At 43.2% G+C, this 20,328-nt stretch overlaps 1 protein-coding gene across 1 annotated transcript in view; it reads right to left on the bottom strand.

Moving 5' to 3' along the window:
* The window catches only part of TBCK (TBC1 domain containing kinase), a 233,466-nt gene that overhangs the window by 55,957 nt on the left and 157,181 nt on the right, over positions 1 to 20,328 (bottom strand). The window contains exon 23 of the mRNA XM_066573900.1: positions 18,797 to 18,972. Coding sequence (XP_066429997.1) covers positions 18,797 to 18,972 — 176 coding nt within the window. The remainder of the gene's footprint in view (positions 1 to 18,796; positions 18,973 to 20,328) is intronic.

Below are 20,328 nucleotides of genomic sequence, written 5' to 3'. Positions count from 1 at the left end.
TGTTATACCTGTAATACCATTGGCAGGACTGCCATCAGGTGCCCAATGGCAAATATGGGAAAATAAAGGGGGCTTTTAAAGATGCAGAATCCATTCCTTTCACTCAGGGCTCTTTCCCACAAGTGTAAACGCTATGATCTGATGCATTGGGTTCTATTGCATCAGATCACATGGCCGTATTCCTGAGACGTAAAAGCGCCAAGCCAGGCCAATATAGCGCCGGGCGTTTTTATGTCAGGCCCAAAAGATAGTCCTGCAACTATCTTTTGGGCCGGAATACATCGGCCGCTAAATGGGCTCCTATTGGAGCCCATGACAGCGGATGGAGGTGGGAGGGAGTTTAGCAGCGCAGCTGCTAAACTCCCTCCCTCTGCTCCCCCCCCTGAAGGCTCACCCCTGCTCTCCACCCCGCTCGTTCTCTGCAATAGCAGGGGGCGGAGCTAAGCACCATCCCGTCTCCTCCAATTGCTGGCTGCGGACAAGGGGCGGGATGTAGGCAGGGCTAAGCTCTCGCCCTCTCCCCGCCCATTGTCCATAGCCATCAAAGGGAGGAGGCGGGATGGGCCGGGGATTAGCTCCACCCCCTCCCATTGCAATGAGCGAGGGGGGAGGAGAACAGAGGTGAGCCTGAGGTGAACAGGGATGGGCGACATCATGGTAGTCTCGGCATGTATGCGCCGGGACCCAGGCCGTCTGAATGGGCGCACAAACATTTGATTTGTGCCCCCGTTCACCAGTTTAATCTCTCCCACCATAGCGTATATCGGCCAGGCCATTAAAACGCATGCGATATACGTTTGTGGGAATAAAGCCTAAGGCTGTATTCAGTCAGTACGGCGGAGGTTGATTTTTAATTGCAACTGCATCGAAAACTGCATTGAATTATGGAGACACCCCATGCGATTGTTCCTGCGCAGCTTTGACCGCACCAGCTAAATAATTCCTGACACATGATGTATCCAGCGACTGCAGCAAAGAAGGGGGTGTGTTTGAGTTGAAGAATCAGGGTGGACCTCAATTAGAACAGCTAATTTGCATACGGCGTGGGAAGAATTTTGGCGATGTTACTTAAGATGCAATCTTCTGTTGAAAAACAAAATCAAGGTACTGCCGGATTCCTTCTTCAGACGCACATGCCGAGATATATTGTGTTAACCCCTTAAGGACCAAGCGCTTTAAATTTACAGCTCTTGGTCCTGGGCTTTAATCCTGCCCGATAGCAGATGTACGGCGCAGGATTAAAGCCTCTGTTCCTGCAATCAAGCAGGAGCAGGTAGGGCTGTCAGCTATTAGTCACAGCTAAGAAGCGGGAGGAGAAGGGAGTAGCAGTTTTTAACCCCTTCTGCCCTCTCCTTCCCAGGTACACATGCTCAATGACTGCTATGCACTAAAAAGTGAGAGTGTTTCTTCTACTACATGAGCTGACGATCACGTGAACGCCGGCAACCTATTGGCACAGCAGAGCTACAGGGTCCTAGCAGACCCTGATCAGCTCTGTAAGTGACTATTGTCACTACAGGGGGTTGTTAACCCCTGTAACTGGGGTTCCTATGGATGCCTCAGCTACAGTTTAAAAGTGTCAAATAAAAAAAAAAGCCCATGTGAATGTCCCCCAGAGGTCTTATATGACATCATGGGGAACATAGACTGTAAAAACAAGTGTTACAAAAAATAAGTAAGAAAAAACTGCAGAATAAAATAAAAAAATGTATACATAAAGAAAATGACCCAAAGTCGACGCCAACCAAAACCGTCGCCGTATACACCATGTAACCCGAAACCATACATATTATATATCAAAATCTCCGAAACAAAATGAGGAACCCGTTCCCATACTTTATTTTAGTGCAAATGTCCTAATTTAAAAAAACCTTTGTTTCAAGTGTGGTTCAGTATGGTAGAGGAGACAAAGATGGAGGACCTGACAGCATCATTAAAAGGTACACATGTCAAGTTTAGGAACACATGGTTTTACTGGATTGAATTCCAAGACACAATGGAATACTGTAATGCTTACAACTCCTAATTACACAAAAGCGCCAGAGGGAATTCTGGATAGCAAGGCGATTAGTGTAATTTCAGTAAAGTTTGATCACCTCGCTAGAGTGGTGGCTATATGTAATCTCGACCCCCTCATATCTTACCCTTCATTGGGTAGAAACTCCCCCCACCCCCTCCCTGTTTTTTTTTTTCCTCTTTCCTTTATCATCCTAATTTTCCTAGGTCTCTGCCCCCCTCCCAACTAGTTGCTTTTAAAATAAGAATAGTGGTCTGACAGTAGGGGAAAGTTCAGGTTCTTGGATGGGTTTTAAAAAAAAAAAATGCAAGCTGGAAATAAGGCAGCAGAACGTGGATTCTATCTTACTAGGGTCCACCTTCCAATACTTGAAGAGATGAGACTGCAGGACCTGCTAGGGGGCTTACGGCCCCCATACATGACTCTACTCTGCTTGATTAGTTCATTGGACGAGACTGAATATGGCCCGTTTGGCCAGGAGTTATGTTGCATTTAAGTAATGCAAAATGTTTATTACGAATTTTGTTTTGCTGGTTATTTTCTTTTGATCATCTAACAATGTCAACCATGATGTGTGAGAAAAAGAGAAAACATGTACAAATAAAGAATTTAAAAAAAACAAAACACCATCTATAAATGTAAAAAAATAAATCTTTTTTTATAGCTTTTTACCCCCAATAAAAGTAAAATATGGAAAAAGGTCAGTGAAAAGGGTATTTAAAAAATAGCCCTATATGTCACGGGAAAAAATAAAATACCAGCAAAAATAATTTTGGCAGCTGAAGGAAAAAAAATAGGGCAGTAAAACCACCACATGGGCAAAATCCCCAAAAAGTGTCTGGTCTTTAAGATACAAAACAGTCTGGTCTTTAAGGGGTTAATGGGATAGAATCAACATGAGATTTTCTTATTTGTATCCCCATCAACAATCCATTTGTGACAAGACTGACTGTATTCATATATACAACGTTCTAATTTCCAGCAGTCTGATAAATTAGAAAATTCCCTGGTGGATTTTGTGACTTATGAAAGCCTATTAATGCTCCGCTTTATAAAATGTTCTTCTCTGTCCAATTACTACAAGATTTCTCTTTTTTCTGATAAAGGCCATACAATATCACCCATCATTCACCCACAACTAGAAGGAAGTACAATGTACCATGCATACATCAAATCTACCCATTTCCATGCAGAGAGGAGGAGAGCCGCTTTCCTTCAAGAAGATATTCCATAATGTATTTAGTACCAGTGTCCTGCACATGGATGCGGGTTACTAATATATGTGGTGTTGGCCCGTCTTCAGCTGAACATTTATGTTGTGGTAATTATGGAAATGGCCTCCAAGGTCCTAACCGACTAAACCTATAGGCCAGTTCTGTGATATATACCGATCCTTTGAACTGACATTTGGGGGTTACTAACAGATCACGGGTCTACTGACCTTCACATGACTTTCAACGCTGAGTTACGGCTATTATAGGACCTAGATTATACATTTTACCAGTGACTTCACTCATCCTGCCGATCAAATCTCAGTACTCCATATATTGTTTTACAAGGAAAAAGACACTCTAAAAAAATGACTTTCTTTTAGTTTTAGAATCAAACAGAACACATTATTTGTGTGTTAACCCCTTAGTGACTGGGCTTACTTGCACCTCGACGACCAACTAATTTTTCAGTTTCTTTCACTGCTGCATTCCGGGAGCCATAACTTTTTTTTTTGTTTCCGTGGACACAGCCGTATGAGGGTTTGTTTTTTGCGGGACAAGTAATTTTTAATTGCATCATTTTGGGGTACGTATACTGTACTGTATAACGTTATTTTTAGGGGTATTGGGGAAAGAAAATAAATTCTGCCATTTGTTTTTTGGATTTCATTTTTACGGCGTTCAGTGTGTAAAATAAATAATGTGATAAGATTATTCGCTAGTTTATTTTTGTGGGATGAGTTGTACATTTTAAATGGTACTATTTATTGATCTATGCAATGCTGTGATCACTTTTTAATCCGTTCTTGTAAGGTAAGACAGGCAAAATTAGCTATATTTGGACATGTTCTGTGTACTTTTTCCATGATATGCACTGTGTGGGTTGAATAATTGACTACCTTTTTTCTCTGGGTCATTATGAACCACATGTAATTTTTTTTGTTCATAGTAAAGGTGAGGTTTTAATGTTTTTATTTATTTATTTTTTTAGTCTTTTTATTTTTGCCCAACTAGGGGACTTGAATATCAGCATCCTTTATCATTCTTCCACTGCACCATTATACTTCTATATAGCAGTGTATTAGAAAGCCTATTAAACTTAGCCAAAGGCCACTGTAGCTGGCAGACTCGAAGGCTACGTTTAAGCCATAGCAACCAATCGGTACCCCGCTATCACACTGAGGGGGGCTGAGGGAGCCACAAAGGTGCATAAATGGTTAATCCCCGGGGCTCCAAGGTTTCCAATGATCCCTGCTGTTAGAGCAACGGCACTGCAGAATAAAGCCCCTTAATGGTCGCTGTCAAAAGACGTACAGTATGGGCGGTCGTTAAGTAGGTTAAATAACCTTCTATCCACCAATATCTATCTAGTCTACCTATCTCTCCCTTCAGAATAACACATCCGGTGGTTTTAATTAAAATTCAATTATGGCCAACATCATTTAAAACTACAATAACGTCCACTGACCCCAATTAAGAAAAACCCAACATTGAAAACCCACACGTAAACCAGTTTACAAGCATGTGGTGCAATTGGCTACAGACATACCGTAGTTATAGGGAAATATTCCTAGAATTAGGTCTTTCACACAACCTTAACTGCAGCAAAACCATGCTTAGCTGTGCAGCATTACTGCTGTATATAGGTGTATATACCATAAAAGCCACCAAGACAGCAAGCAGCATCTCTACTACAATAAGACTGCATTATATGTGTACAATTAATAAAAATACCAGGTAATGCAATCCAACACTAATAATGCACAGATGCCAAGATTGAGCTGGGAGTCCCTCACTAGAAATTTAATCATCGCTCTGCTTTGTTTTCTGGCAGATATAATTGCTGGTGGAAGCACAAGTCGGGCTTTGATGTTCTAAGGAAAAAAAATAAATGAACTAAAACTAGTAGCCCAGAACTGCAGGAGGAGGCTAGGGAAGCTTGGCATAAGATTAAGAAAAGCATTCAACATGGGGCGTTTATTTAAAGGTTTCACTAAATGAAAATACAAAGATACGAGACACAGGCTTTACCTACTGACTGGACTTGTCAACCTGTCACCGGTGGGGTCTACAAAAATGTAGGCCCAGCCAATCACGCATGACTTCCGGAATAGGTTTCTAGAAGTAAAGGTTTCCTATACTGTATAAAGTGTCATTTTACAGTAAAGACCATTTCACAAAGTGTATGTTCCCATCTGTGTTCGGAGCCTCCGTTCACAGGCTTCATCGCTGATCTGGCATGAAATGTGGTCCGTTCGGTGCAGTTCAGTAGTCATAAGACAGAATCGGTCATCCAGGTGGTGCAGTTCCGCAGCTCCTTGAACAGAGCAGAAAAACGGCATCCCGATAGCAGATCTGAACGAGCTCTTTGGGCATGTTCACATGCTACAGATTTGTCCTGAACAGTGCGTTCTTTATGCCTAACACGATTTTTCAAGGTCTACAGGACTTGGGCAAGAATGCTTGTAGGAAGGCTTGTTTGCCCAGTTGTCTGCCTGTGTGAAGCTGTGCCCAACCTGCGAATGCTCGTTCATCAGCTGATACCATCATCTATGCAGCTGAAAGAAAATCATTGTTGGCTGCACATCTCCAGTGTGAATGGGGGATGCATCAACGATGGCTTATCGCACGTAAGGACTGAGTTGGCGAGTGTAAAGGTCAAGTAGACGAACGCGGATGTTGTTGATGGACATTTGTCTACCAGAGCAAATCATTCCATGTAAAAGGATGAGAATGTTTTGTGGTGTAGACACTGCAAATGCCAGGACTTAAAAGGGGTTTTACCTGAATAGCAAGATATGGGATAACTTGTTGATTGGTGCAGGTCTCACCGCTGAGACCCCCGCTGGTCGCAAGAAATTAACTCTGTTCGCAGCCTTGTAATCAGCCATCGCTCCATTCAGAGTGATGTCACTGCTGGAGAAGAAGCAACCAGCCCCCACGGGTGAATGGCAGTCCTGCTCTCGAGATCAGCGGGGGTCTCAGCACCAACATACTCACCCATCAGAAAGTAATCCCCTATCCTGTGAATAGGAGATAACTTGTAAACCCTTTAAACTGCTGCTGTTTTCTAACTGTACATTTCATAAGTCCAGCGTTCACTTAGGCATTGCTTTATTTACTGGTTAGTACATTATGATGCACAATATATAGATAACTTATGACAAATGCACTTTTAGATATCCTAATGTTCTGGAAAACCCCAGTCAGTGTGGGGGATTACCGTATATTTTACTGTATGCTTTAAAAAGAACATTTTCTTAATGTGTCGTAAAATAAGATATCATTAGATGCACATCACAGAATAACATAACCGGTCAAGCTGATTCACAGGCAATGCCATAAATATCCTAGAATTCCATCTTATCTGCACAAGTGCAAATGTCTAACATTCCGCAGCTGCTTTTGGACACTCCGCCTTAGAACCACTTCCAAATTCATCTTTAGTGTTTGCATAATACAAATTAATTCTCTAGTCTTCTGACTCCCTTCCAGGTCATTATAAACCTGCTAGTTATTTCATCTGCAGCCAGTTCCACCGAACAGAATAATGCCTTATCTGACTTATGTACAGTTATAGCAAAGTTCATCTGGACATTGATAACTTACTGCCACAAGTTATCTTAAGCAACTGAAAAGTTATTGTTATCTTAACACAACAAAGCCATTGAAAAGCTAGTCATGAGAAAAACTTAAAGGGGTTGTCCCGCGAAAGCAAGTGGGTCTATACACTTCTGTATGGCCATATTAATGCACTTTGTAATGTACATTGTGCATTAACCCCTTAACGACCAGCCCATAGTGTTTTTACGTCCTCCCGAAGTGGGCTCTATTCTCTGAGGACGTAAAAACATGCTTCCTGCAGAGAATAGTGCCCCTCGGGCTGTGGACGTGACAGCTCCATGCTGTCGGTGTCCGCAGGTAGCTGACAGCATGGAGCTGTCATCCCGGGCTGTTCGGAGCCCCCCCACCCGGCATTGCGATCGGCGCTATGCAATGTATAGCGCCGATCGCAAAAAAGTAAACAAAACTGCAAAAAAAGTGACATATTCAGCTGCTCTGATGGATCGGATCCATCGGAGCAGCTGAAATTACTTACCGAGGTCCACCGCACGGCTCCCCGCTGTCCCGATGTTCCGGGCCCCGCAGCCGTCCTTCTGCGCATGCGCGCCAGGCGGCATTACGTCAGCCGCATGCGCAGAAGGCCCGGCGGCGCGGGAAATTTAAAATCTCCTGGCTCCCGGCTCCTGTAGGTAGCCGGGAGGCAGGAGATGTCAGCGGGGACTGCGGTGAGCGGTCCCCGGTACCGCGATCGCCATTATCCAATGGATAATGGCGATCGCGAAAAAGTGAAAAAAAGTTAAAAAAAAGTAAATGTTTCAGCTGCCATCATGGATCGGATCCATGAGGGCAGCTGAAAATACTCACCTCCATCCTCCACGATGTCTCCGGTGATCTGGAGCCGCCACGGGCTTCTGCGCATGCGCGCCGAGGGGGAAATGGCGGCGCATGCGCAGAAGCGCCACGAAATTTTAAAATCCCCTGTCTCCCGGATACCTTCAGTAGCCGGGAGACAGGAGATGTCACCGGGGACCACGGAGTGCGGTTCCCGAGCACGCGATCGCCGGTATCCAACGGATACCGGCGATCAAAAAAAAGTTGAAAAAAGTTTTAAAAAGTTGTAGTTTCATCTCCCCTCATGGATCCGATCCATGGGGGGAGATGAAAATGCTCCCCCAAGGTCCCCAAAAGCCCCCCCAAAGCACAGGGCATTACCCTCTACTGCGCATGCGCAGTAGAGCCTAAGGCAAAAGTTGCCTTAGGCATAGTTACTTGCAGGGACCAAAGTAATTGGTCCCTGCTGACATGGGTGGCTGTGATAAACCTATCACAGCCACCCATGTCTTTTGTTTAATAAATATGGCACACAGTTAGTCCTGGTATCTCTCCCCTGTCACTGAGAGTGATTTGTGACAGGAGAGAGATAGCTGAGAAAAATCGTGTGCCATATAGAGAGTCAAAAAAAGAAAAAAAAAACCCGTTATTACCCGCCTTCACCTTCCCTTATACCCCAATTACCCTATTTTATCCCTGTCCACTTTTTTGGGGGCTATTTTTTTTTTTTTACCCCCATTAAAAATGTTTTTAATAAAATGGAGCGTAGGCGCTACACCACCGAGCAAGCGTACGCGCTGCTCATCGCTTCAAGCTCCGGTAGCGATGCTACCAGCGAGTCGGAGGAGGTTTTTTTTGAGAGTGACAACTCTGCCTCCAGCGCTATGGAGGTAGAGGAAGTCGTTGGGGCAGCGGGGCCAAGTTATGCGGCGCCCGCCACTGTGTGGAGTGCCGCAAGTTTGTTTGCGCCCCGCATCCCAGAATTTTTAGCGGCTCCAGGCGTTAATCTGGACGTCGCAAATTTCACCCCGTATCATTTTTTTAATTTATTCATTACTGACGATGTGCTGCAGTTAATTGTCCAGCAGACAAATATATACGCTGGACAATACGTGACTGCGCACCCCACGTCGGTTTATTCCGTGATGTGGACCGCCGTAGATGTCCCTGAGCTAAAAAGATTTTTGGGACTTATTTTACTAATGGGACTCGTAAAAAAGTCATCAATACGGTCCTATTGGTCCACGAGCGCCATTCACGCGACGCCCGTATTTGCGTCGATAATGCCCCGACGCAGATACGAAAACATTCTGCGTTTTCTTCATTTTGCGAATAATACGCAAATCCCCCCAAGAAGTGACCCAGCATACGATAGACTGGGCAAATTAAGGCCCCTTATATCGCTATTAAGGGACGCCTTTAAAAACATTTATACCCCCCAAAAAAATCTGGCGGTGGATGAATCTCTGATGAGTTTCAAAGGGCGTTTATCTTTCCGCCAGTTTATTCCCTCAAAGCGCGCAAGATACGGCGTCAAGCTGTACAAAATCTGTGAGAGCGCCACAGGTTATACTTGCGACTTTTTTATTTACGAGGGCAGGGATCGCCAATTAAACGCCCCCAACTGCCCTGAAGACATTGGCATCAACGGGAAAATTGTGTGGGAGCTCGTGGGCCCTTTTTTAAATAAGGGGTACCACGTATATACTGACAACTATTATACGAGCGTCCCCCTTTTTAAAGCGTTACACGCCGCAGGTACAGGGGCCTGCGGAACTATCCGTAAAAATAGGGTAGGATTCCCACAGCCCCTTGTTTCCAGGCGTGTCGACAAAGGCGCGTCTTACGCACTGGCCTATGACCCCTTGCTGGCAGTTAAATGGCGTGACAGAAAGGACGTCTTTATGTTGTCCACTGTGCACGCAGACACCTCCGTTACAGTTAGGGAGAGGGGGGCTGCAGCAGAGAAAATTAAACCGGTCTGCGTCACAGATTATAATAAATTCATGGGGGCGTCGATCTGTCAGACCAAGCTATACAGCCCTACCTTGTAAAACGTAAAACGCGAGCGTGGTACAAGAAGGTAGCCATCTACCTTATACAGATGGCTACATATAACGCTCACGTGATTTATAAATCGTCTGGGGGCACGCTGAGCTTCCTCCAATTTCAGGAGGAGCTCGTAGAAAATCTTTTATTTGGGACCACCGCACCACAAGACGCATTGCAATCGGAGGAGGTGCGGAGGCTAACGGAGCGTCATTTTATGAATCCCATCCCCGAGACTGCGAGCAAAAAATACCCCCAAAAAAAGTGTCGCGTCTGCACTAAGCAAGGGAGGAGGAGAGATACGCGTTTTTATTGTCCCACGTGCCCATCCCACCCTGGCCTTTGTAATTACCCCTGCTTTGAAATTTACCATACAGTTTTACATTATTAATTTTATTTCACATATAAAAAACGCCAAAAGGGTGTGTGGGTGGGGTGGGGGTCTTTTTAGGGAATCAGTTTTACTTTTATTATTAGTCCGTCTCCCCAGTTTTTCCTGCTTGAAACAAAAAAAACGGTCCTAAAAGTGTCAAATTTGGTGAAAAAAATGAAATCACATTTATATTTCACTCACATTATAATTATTTAAAAAAATAAAAATGTAGCGTCAGAATGCCCAGTACACCCCTAGATAAATTAACTAAGGGGTCTTGATGTCAAAATTGGGTCACTAGTGAGGGGCATTTTATTATTTTGGCAGTTTACTATCTCTACTAGTGTGCAATGGGCCCTGTAAATTATTCAGTTGCGCCCTAAAATCAAACGGGTGCTCCATACACTATAGGCCTAGCCATGCGCCCTCTAAGAAAATTGGGGCTACAATGGGTATGTTTCTGAGCAAAGGACAAACAGTGGTATCCATTTTGGGGTGCAGGTCTTTATTCATATATGTGCTGTACAAAAAAAAATTCACTTTTAAAATGACAGAATTACCAAAAAAATGAAAATCGTAATTTTTTTCTTCTGCTTGGCTTAGATTCATACAAAAACCATGAAGTCAAAAAAGACATTGTACCCCTAGATAAATTCGTTAAGGGGTCTAGTTTTCAAAATGGGGTCACTTGTGGGCGTTCTCCATCGTTTTGGTCACTCAAGGGCTCTACAAGTGTACAATAGGGCCTAGATCTCATTCAAGAAAATTTTCTGTTCGAAAAGTCACCGGTTGCTCTTTTCATTTTGGGCCCCATTGTGCATTCAGACATAAGATTAGGGCCACAATGGGTATATTTCTGAAAACAGGACAAACAGGGGTATCCATTTTGGGGTGCAAGTCTTTATTCATATATGTGCTGTACAAAGAAAACGCTTTTAAAATGACAGAATTACCCAAAAAATGAAAATCGTAATTGTTTTCCTTATGCTTGGCTTAGATTCATTCAAAAACCGTGAAGTCAAAAAAGACATTGTACCCCTAGATAAATTCTTTAAGGGGTCTACTTTTCAAAATGGGGTCACTTGTGGGGGTTCTCTATCGGTTTGGTCACTCAAGGGCTCTACAAGTGTACAATAGGGCCTAAGTCTCCTTCAAGCAAAATTTCTGTTCCAAAAGTCACCGGTTGCTCTTTTCATTTTTGGCCCCATTGTGCATTCAGACATAAGATCAGGGCCACAATGGGTATATTTCTGAAAACAGGACAAACAGGGGTATCCATTTTGGGGTGCAAGTCTTTATTCATATATGTGCTGTACAAAAAAAAACGCTTTTAAAATGACAGAATTACCAAAAAAATGAAAATCGAAATTTTTTCCTTCTGCTTGGCTTAGATTTATTCAAAAACCGTGAAGTCAAGAAAGACATCGTACCCCTAGATAAATTCGTTAAGGGGTCTAGTTTTCAAAATGGGGTCACTTGTGGGGGTTTTCCATCGTTTTGGTCACTCAATGGCTCTACAAGCATACAATAGGGCCTAAATCTCCTCCAAGCAAAATTTCTGTTCCAAAAGTCACCGGTTGCTCTTTTCATTTTGGGCCCCATTGTGCATACAGACGTAAGATTAGGGCCACAATGGGTATATTTCTGAAAACAGGACAAACAGGGGTATCCATTTTGGGGTGCAAGTCTTCATTCATATATGTGCTGTACAAAAAAAAACTGCTTTTAAAATGACAAAATTACCAAAAAAATGAAAATCGGAATTTTTTCCTTCTGCTTGGCTTAGATTCATTCAAAAACCGTGAAGTCAAAAAAGACATTGTACCCCTAGATAAATTTGTTAAGGGGTCTAGTTTTCAAAATAGTGTCATTTGTGGGGGTTCTCCATCGTTTTGGTCACTCAAATGCTCTACGAGTGGGCAATGGGGACTAAATCTACTTCAAGCAAAATTTCTTTTCAAAAAGTCACCGATTGCTCCTTTCATTTTGGGCCCCATTGTGCATACAGACGTAATACTAGGGTCACAATGGGTATGTTTCTGAGCACAGGACAAACAGGGGTATCCATTCTGGGGTGCAAATCCTAATTTTCATGTGTATTATAGAAAAAAGTCCTGTCTTTAAAATGACATATTTGCAAAAATATGAAATGTTAGTTTTTCTCTTCTAAATTGCATTGACTCCTGAAAAAAAACTGTGGGGTTAAAATACTCATGGCACCCCTCAGTGAATACGTTAAGGGGTGTAGTTTTTAAAATGGGGTCACTTGTGGGGGTATCTATCATTTTGACTCCTATGAGCCTTTCCAATCTTGGCTTGGTGTAGGAAAACAAAGTGTTCCTCAAAATGCTGAAAAGTAATGTTAAATTTGTACGTCTCCTAAATGGTTAAAAAAAAACAAAAGTTTTTCCAATGTGCACCCAAAATAAAGTAAACTGATGGAAATATATATCTTAGCAAAAATTTCTATATTATGTTTGCACATTTTTGAGATATTGCAGTTGGAAATGTGAAAAAATGACGATTTTTTCAAAATTTTCCCTATTTTGGCGCTTTTAATAAATAAACACAAATTCTATTGGTCAATTTTTTCCGCCTAAATGAAGTACAACATGTGGCGAAAAAACAATGTCAGAATCGCTTGGCTATGCAAAACCTTTCTGGTGGTTTTCCATGTTAAAGTGACACATGTCAGATTTGCAAAATTTGGCCTGGTCATTAAGGCGCAAACAGGCTTGGTCACTAAGGGGTTAATTATGAGCCATACAGAAGTTATCACAAGTTATTCACTTACCTGTTCCGTTGCTAGCGTCCTCGTCTCCATGGTGCCGTCTAATTTTCAGCGTCTAATCGCCAGATTAGACGCGCTTGCGCAGTCCGGTCTTCTTCTTTTCTGAATGGGGCCGCTCGTGCTGGAGAGCGGCTCCTTGTAGCTCCGCCCCGTCACGTGCCGATTCCAGCCAATCAGGAGGCTGGAATCGGCAATGGACCGCACAGAAGCCCTGCGGTCCACCGAGGGAGAAGATCCCGGCGGCCATCTTCAACCGGTAAGTAAGAAGTCACCGGAGCGCGGGGATTCCGGTAAGCACTGTGCGGTTTTCTTGTTTAACCCCTGCATCGGGTTTGTCTCGCGCCGAACGGGGGGGCTATTGAAAAAAAAAAAAACCGTTTCGGCGCGGGACAACCCCTTTAAGGTCCCTTTACACGGGACTACTGTTGGGGAAACGACGCCCGACTCTTGTCCCTGTGTTTCCGCGCTCCCATGATCCTGCACGGGAGCTAGCAGAGCTGGCTGGGTCACAGAGTGGCAAGCAGGGGGGCGGGGCAGTGCAGGAGATTTCTCTCCTCTCACTCCCACGCCCCCCTCCATTCACATAACACAGCGGCTGTTCACTACTGAATGACCGCTGTTTAAACTGAATGATGAGTTTCATTGCTCATCTTTTCAGCTGCTCATCGTTCAGTTTAGACAGCGGCCATTCAGTAGTGAACGGTCGCTGTCTTATCTCAATAGAGAGGGGCGGCGGAGCAAGAGGAGAGAAATCTCTTGCACTGCCCCGTCCCCCTACTGGCCACTCTGTGAACCAGCCAGCTCTGCTAGCTCCCGTGCAGGAGCATGGGAGCGAGAAAACACAGGGACGAGTGTCGGACATCGTTTGCCCGATAGTCGTCTCGTGTAAAGGGACCTTAAGTACACCCGTTTTGAATTCTATGGTTTTACACATCAGGATATAATAATAAAAATCTGGTCCTTAGAAAGTCTTAAAATAAATACGACCTCCAATAAACACCTCTACATGAGAAGTTACACCATGTCATTTATTTAACAAAAACTAGGCCAAAATGCAGAAGCACTGTGTGAAAAATTAAATACACTCTTACTGCTTCCATTAAGAAGATAAGTAGCAGCCAAGTTTTGCTAATCAAATGCCCTTGATTAATTGATCATCAGCAAGGTAAGCACCTCTATAAACGCAGAGGTTTTGGCAGTTTGCCGGTGTGGAACATCTAGAATGATGTTAGAGACGCAATTGTTGTTGCCCATCAATCTGGGAAGGTTATAAGGCCATTTCCAACAATTTGGAGTCCATCATTATACAGTGAGAAAAATTCACAAGTGCAAAACATTCAAGACAGTTGACAATCTTCCCAGAAGTGGACGTCCCAGCAAATTCACCCCAAGGTCAGACTGTGCAATGATCAGAGAAATTGCAAGAAACCCAAGAGCTACATCTCAGACTCTAAAGGCCTCAGTTAGCATGTGAAATGTTGAAGTCAATGACAGTACAATTAAAAAAGACTGAACGAGTATGGGTTGCGCAAGGGTTGCCAGGAGAGAGGCGCTTTGCAAGCTTTAGCTGTGCTGGCCTGTTATTTTTTTGTTTTACCAAAGTTGCATCTGAGCAAACCCTAAGACTTCTGTAAAAATGCCCTTTGGACAGACAAGACCAATGTGAAGGTGTTTGGCCATAATGCCCAGAACCATATTTGGTGAAAAACACACACAGCATATCAGCACAAACACCTCATATCAACTGAGAAGCAGAATAGTGGAGGGGTGATAATTTGGGGTTGTTTTGCAGCCATAGGATCTGGACACCAAAGTATTCCAGAGTCCAATGTGAGGCCATCTATCCATAAGCTGAAGCTTGGCCACAGCATGACAATGTTCCCAAGCATAGCAGCAAAATCCAGCAACATTGTACAGGAAGAGTGGGTCAAAACGACTCCAGAACAATGTGAGAGACTGATAAGGTCATACAGAAAATTGTAATTTTAAAATATTGCTGCTAAAAGTGGTTCTATGAGCTACTGATTCATAGGGTTACTTAATTTTTCACACACTGCTTCTGCAACATGACCTAGTTTTTGTTAAAAAAAAAATTAAACTATGTAATTTGTCTTAAGGTATTGTTCACCTGAGGTTGCATTTACCGAATGTTATGACCTTCTAAGGACCAGTTGGTTTATTTTGCTCTAATATGTAAAACTACAGAATTCAAAACTTAGTTTCTTCATCACAGTATTGAAAGGACAAATAATTTGTGGTACAGAAACGTTATCTTAATGTGTTAAAAGTCAAGTCAAACTCTGCAACATTAGTAAGTAACTGAGCCCTTTCTGAGACAACACTTCTGCTCAAGTTCTATGATTAAAGCGGTTGCATCACAATTGATACAATTGTGATTGGTGGTGGTGGGGTCTTATCACTGAGACCTACACTATTACAGAGAACAGGGACCCTCTGTCCACTCTTCTTGTCATTGTGAGTTAGCTACACTCACCACCCAGTAACAAGGTGATTAAATTGAACAACAGCTGTGCATGCGTGGTGCTGCTCCATTAATTTCAGTGGGCTGATGGAAATAGCCGAGTAGAAGGGCATGTCTATCTCTAGCAATCACACTGCAGGGGGTGCAGTGAGCTCACAAGGAGGAGGACAGAGGGGCATAGGACCTCCATTCTTGAAATCTGTGGTGAGCCCCCCATCGATCAGACTTTTATCACCTATTCTATGGATAGGTGGTAAAAGTCAATTGTAGTACAGCTTCTTTTAATGATACTTTAAAGAGCATGCACACAATTTTTACATCATCCTAGATGGATGACATCACTGTAAGTCCAACATATTAAGAAACTATTGTCAATGATTCTTGGAATTGCAATTTACTCTGCACTAAGAGTAGGCATAGATCATGTGTAAAATATACTGACTACTTTGCATTCTGAGGTCCCAACCCATTGGCTGAAAAGTAGAACCAATTATTAGACTCGATCTAGGCACTTACAGGGGTCATCACTCCGCTTGTCTGACATATGCAGAATGAATACAGACTGCAGTACTCTCAGGAAGGTGGACGTCTTCCTAAAGTTAAGAGCCGCTTACACTACATACTTTGCTGCGCTAATTTTAGCTGTGGACCAATCCAGAACAAGGAAAGTTATGCTAAGAGCATTTATTACCGACAATACTGTAGCGAGGTTAATGGTTTCTAAACATAAGAACCTTTTAGGTCAAACTGCTCTTTAAAGCAACTTTATACATGTAAAATGTTGGCAGTGGAGCCACTGTGATAATTAATATTGTGCTGCACGTTCTTCACTATGGCTCCCTGTTATGACCATAGGGACTGGAAGCTATATGGGAATTTGAAAGTATAGAAACACATTTAGAGGCGACTAATCTATGCACAGCAATACATATACACAAGTACAGAGAAGTGATGAAGTCTCTATCTGCCCCCCCACCCCCAATTAAATCCTCCAGGTTGTCCGTTGCCGATTTGCTGTACAATTGCTGTTAGTTGTATTCAATTCTTCTATTCCAACCCCTGTTGTAGCCATCTCACATCTTTGATGTCATTCTGTTACTTGTTCAGCTGAGTCTGCATTCTGTACAATCCAGGCACTATTTCCTCTTTGGCTACACGCACAGGTGCATATAGGCCCTTGTAGACAAGCCAACTTATCATTCGAACGAGCGAGTGACGTCATCGTTAGCTCGCGCAGCCTGTTTATACAGCAGATACATCGTTGGCTCGTTCAAACGAGAAATTGTTCAATCGTTCACATTCGCTGCAGAAGCAAAAGAGAAGAACTGAACGAGTTCTGAACTGGACTAGCGAAAAGCGAGCAATTATTATTTGGTCATTGGCTTACGATTAAATTGAGCGATAATTTTTCACTTTTGCTCGTGCGAATAATTTTTTTGAACGATAGTTCCATCCAACAGCGCCCTATGACAGTATTTGTGGGTTTTCCCACAAATCTGCAGCGTACTACAATATCAGTATTTGAAAATCCCATCTAGACGTTGCAGAGTTTTTCCACTGTACATTGAGCTGTGTGTAGATTGTGAAATCTGTAGCATGTCAATTCTGCGGATTTTCACTGAAGATTTCACTCTTTGCAAAGTAAAAGGTGAAATCTGGGATAGAATCTGCAACAAAATCCCATGAGACACCTGCAGCGTGCCCAGTAAATCAGCCCTGTGTGCAGGTTTCTTACAGTCTTGCAAGTCCTAAGCGGCCACGACACATGCCATTCATGCCTCGGGAAGCACTTAAAGCTCTTCTTGGAGAAACACTTAGACCTTGTTGAAGTGTGAGCACAGCAGACACTTTCTGAAGTCATGTTCAAAACTGAAAAGGTCCAGATTGTACGGGATGAATATTCTGCATGCACCAGGATGATGCCTAAGGGGTGATGGTATCCATGCTATGGCAGGAAGCCCATCCTCTGCTTGCTAAAAACATACAAATGTAACCACAGAAGCAGATCTGAGTCGACACTCCGCAGCTGAGCGGTAACGGAACGGAACCAATTATATTCAATGGGCTCCGTTCAGCTGTGTTCAGTTCCGTTAAAAAGCAGAACTGTTCGGTCAGAGGATTCCCCTTTCCTGCTCTCTAAACGGAGCAGGAAAATGTAACGCTGGTGCAGATGTGAAAGCAGCCTTACCGCCACACTTTTAATCTTAGGAACATGATGGCGAACAACACCTAGTCCAGTCAAATGATTTTTTGTTTCTGCCTCATTCCTAGCAACATTTTTTTGTATAATGTTTTGTTTTATGAAGTTGGATTTTAGGCCCCATTTTGGGGTATACATAAGTTACCCTTAGGCTAGGACTACACAGGGACTTTATCTGGGACACACGCCATGCAATCACAATGTCCCTCCGCATTCACCAGAAGAAGCACACATTGCAATGAAAGTGACTGTGGTTAAATAGTTCCCCGCAGAGTGCCGTGACAGGAGAGTCGGAAGATCTCCGGCTGGTTTGGATTCCTTGCAGCTATCGTGATGCAGTAACTTTCAAGTCGCAACTCAACCACATTCACTTTCATTGTGATGTGATGTTTGCAATGGCCGCATGACATGGCGATCTAGCCACAGCCTTATTATGGGCATATGTAGTCAAAAAGTTATTTAAAGGGCTTGTGCCAAAAAAAACTAATCACAGATCCATAGGATAAGTCTCTGATTAGTGAGATTCTCTCCGCTGAGACCCACTGATCCCAAGAATGGGGCTCCTGGGTCTTCGGCTTCCCCCCCACAATGACGTCACATTCAATAGAGTTGGGGCCCCACATGTGCGATGGTCACTCCATTCATTTTAATGGAGTTGATGAAAATAACCTAGCACTTGTAATTGGCTATCTCCGTCAGTCCCATTGACAATGAATGGAGTGGCACTGCACATGTGCGACGGACGCTCCATTCAATCTGCTCCTACTCACTGTAGGGAGTGCAGTGAGGTGCAGAGGGGGACTGGGGACTCCAATTCTTAAGATCGGTGAAAGTCTCAGCGGTGATACCCCCCCAGATTAGACTTTAATCATCTATCCCATTGACAGGTGATATAAGTCAATTCTGTTCCAACCCCATTAAAAAAGCATATGTAATAACATTTTTCAGTAGCTTTATTAGAAACATTAACTTTACCATAACTTTTTTTTTTAAACAGTTTTTGAAGGACGTTTGATCATTTTAACTATAATTGCATAAGCTAGCTTTATACATATATAATAGCCGATAAGGGTACTTAGACATGGAAAGCAGTGAAGCCTGTAATGCATTTTCAGATGACATGCATACGTAGAGGATATTTTTCGCTATGGATGTGGCATCAGATTCGCAGCAGATTTTGCTGCAGGTTTCCCCCTTAACATGGCAAACCATGTTAGACAACATATAAGAAATGTGAAGATTTGTAAACATTCTTAGATAGGTGTTTATTGGACATACCAAATCAATCTTTGTAGAATCCTGGTATTCAGTGGGGAAGCTAGCTGGAGATCTGCTCATGCCGTTGCTGTCACTTCCTTGTTTCAGCGACTGCGCATGTTGCCTGTAGGTGGCGCTCTTCGGCGTCCAGCAGAATAGGTTGATGGACTCCCGCACACATCGCTCTATGTCAATTTCTGCAGATAATATGAAATGATACAAGAGGTAACATTTTACATAAAAATGATTTTGCCCTTTGGTAGCACAACATTATGGGGTCTCTAACCTGTTCAACATATTAGAATAGGTCACGTAAAATCCCCTCAGAGCCTAGGTAGGCAACTAGCAGATCTACTAGTAGATCTCTAACAGGTTTGGAGTATATCACAGCACCTTAAAGGGGTTGTCCAGGATTTTAAAAGATTGAACTAGAAGGTAAGGCAAGTCTTTGCTACACTGTATCTGTCATGCATGTATGTGACTGCTGTAGTAAATCACTCGCCTTAGTGATGATGCTAGCGTGGATGGTACAAGACCACTGAGGCTGGTAATTTTGTTGCAGCACCTACCGTATTTCCCTGGCGCTACGGCAAGCTGCAGTGTAATCCTTAGCATTGACACAGCACTCTCTTTCTGTTGACGTAGATTTGAATACCCCGCCTCCAACAAGCGAGTGATGTGATTGGGTCACTAGCGTCGCTGGCTCAGCCAATCAGTGTCGGCGCTTAATGAACCAATCACCTGATTGAGCGCCGGCACTGATTGGCTGAGCCAGCAATGCTCGTGATCCAATCACAGCACCCGCTTGAGGGTGTATTTAAAGCCCCGTCACCAGAAAGACAGTGCTATGTCAACGCTGAGGACACTGCAGCCTGCCGCAGCGCCAGAGACTAACGTATTGGTGTTTTTTTCCCCATGTAGTTTAGCTAGGACTTATTTTCATGGGAGGGTTTATATTTCCACAACCCCCTCCACCAAAAACCGGGGTAAGGTTTATTATCGGGGAAGGGCTTATTTTCAGAGAAACACAGTACATGGATATACACTACAAGTCAAAAGTTTTATAACACCTATATTTCTCTATTTATTTTTGACATTAACACAGTTCAGTTCTAGCAAATAATGTGAAATGGTTCAAAAAGGTTCAAAAGTAAGTTAAAAACAAAAATATCATAAAATTTTAATCTGAAAGGCAACAATAGTCAGAATTTATGATTTTAACCACAGGGCTTTTATTCAGGAAAGACATCAAGGACGGCCGCTCTGCAGCGCAGAAAGCAAATTATGGTTTAAAATTGGATGTAAAGTACTCCCACAGGTGGCTCAACGTGTGTGCGGCAGATTACTTTCAAAACCTCAGATCCTATAACACCAGTGTTGGAACAGACCGCATTACAGCATCCTCTAGGGCAGGATAGGGGCAGCTTTGCTCTTCAGGACAGAGCACATTGCTATCATAATGGCAAGAAAAAGGCAATTCAACAAAGACGACACACAGACAATTATAACCCTTAGGCCTCCCTCACACAGGTGTTTACTGCGACTTCAGCAGC

This window comes from Eleutherodactylus coqui, chromosome 7 (genome assembly GCF_035609145.1).
Source record: "Eleutherodactylus coqui strain aEleCoq1 chromosome 7, aEleCoq1.hap1, whole genome shotgun sequence".
Lineage (NCBI taxonomy): Eukaryota > Metazoa > Chordata > Amphibia > Anura > Eleutherodactylidae > Eleutherodactylus > Eleutherodactylus coqui.
This window is presented reverse-complemented; position numbering and strand designations above follow the sequence as displayed.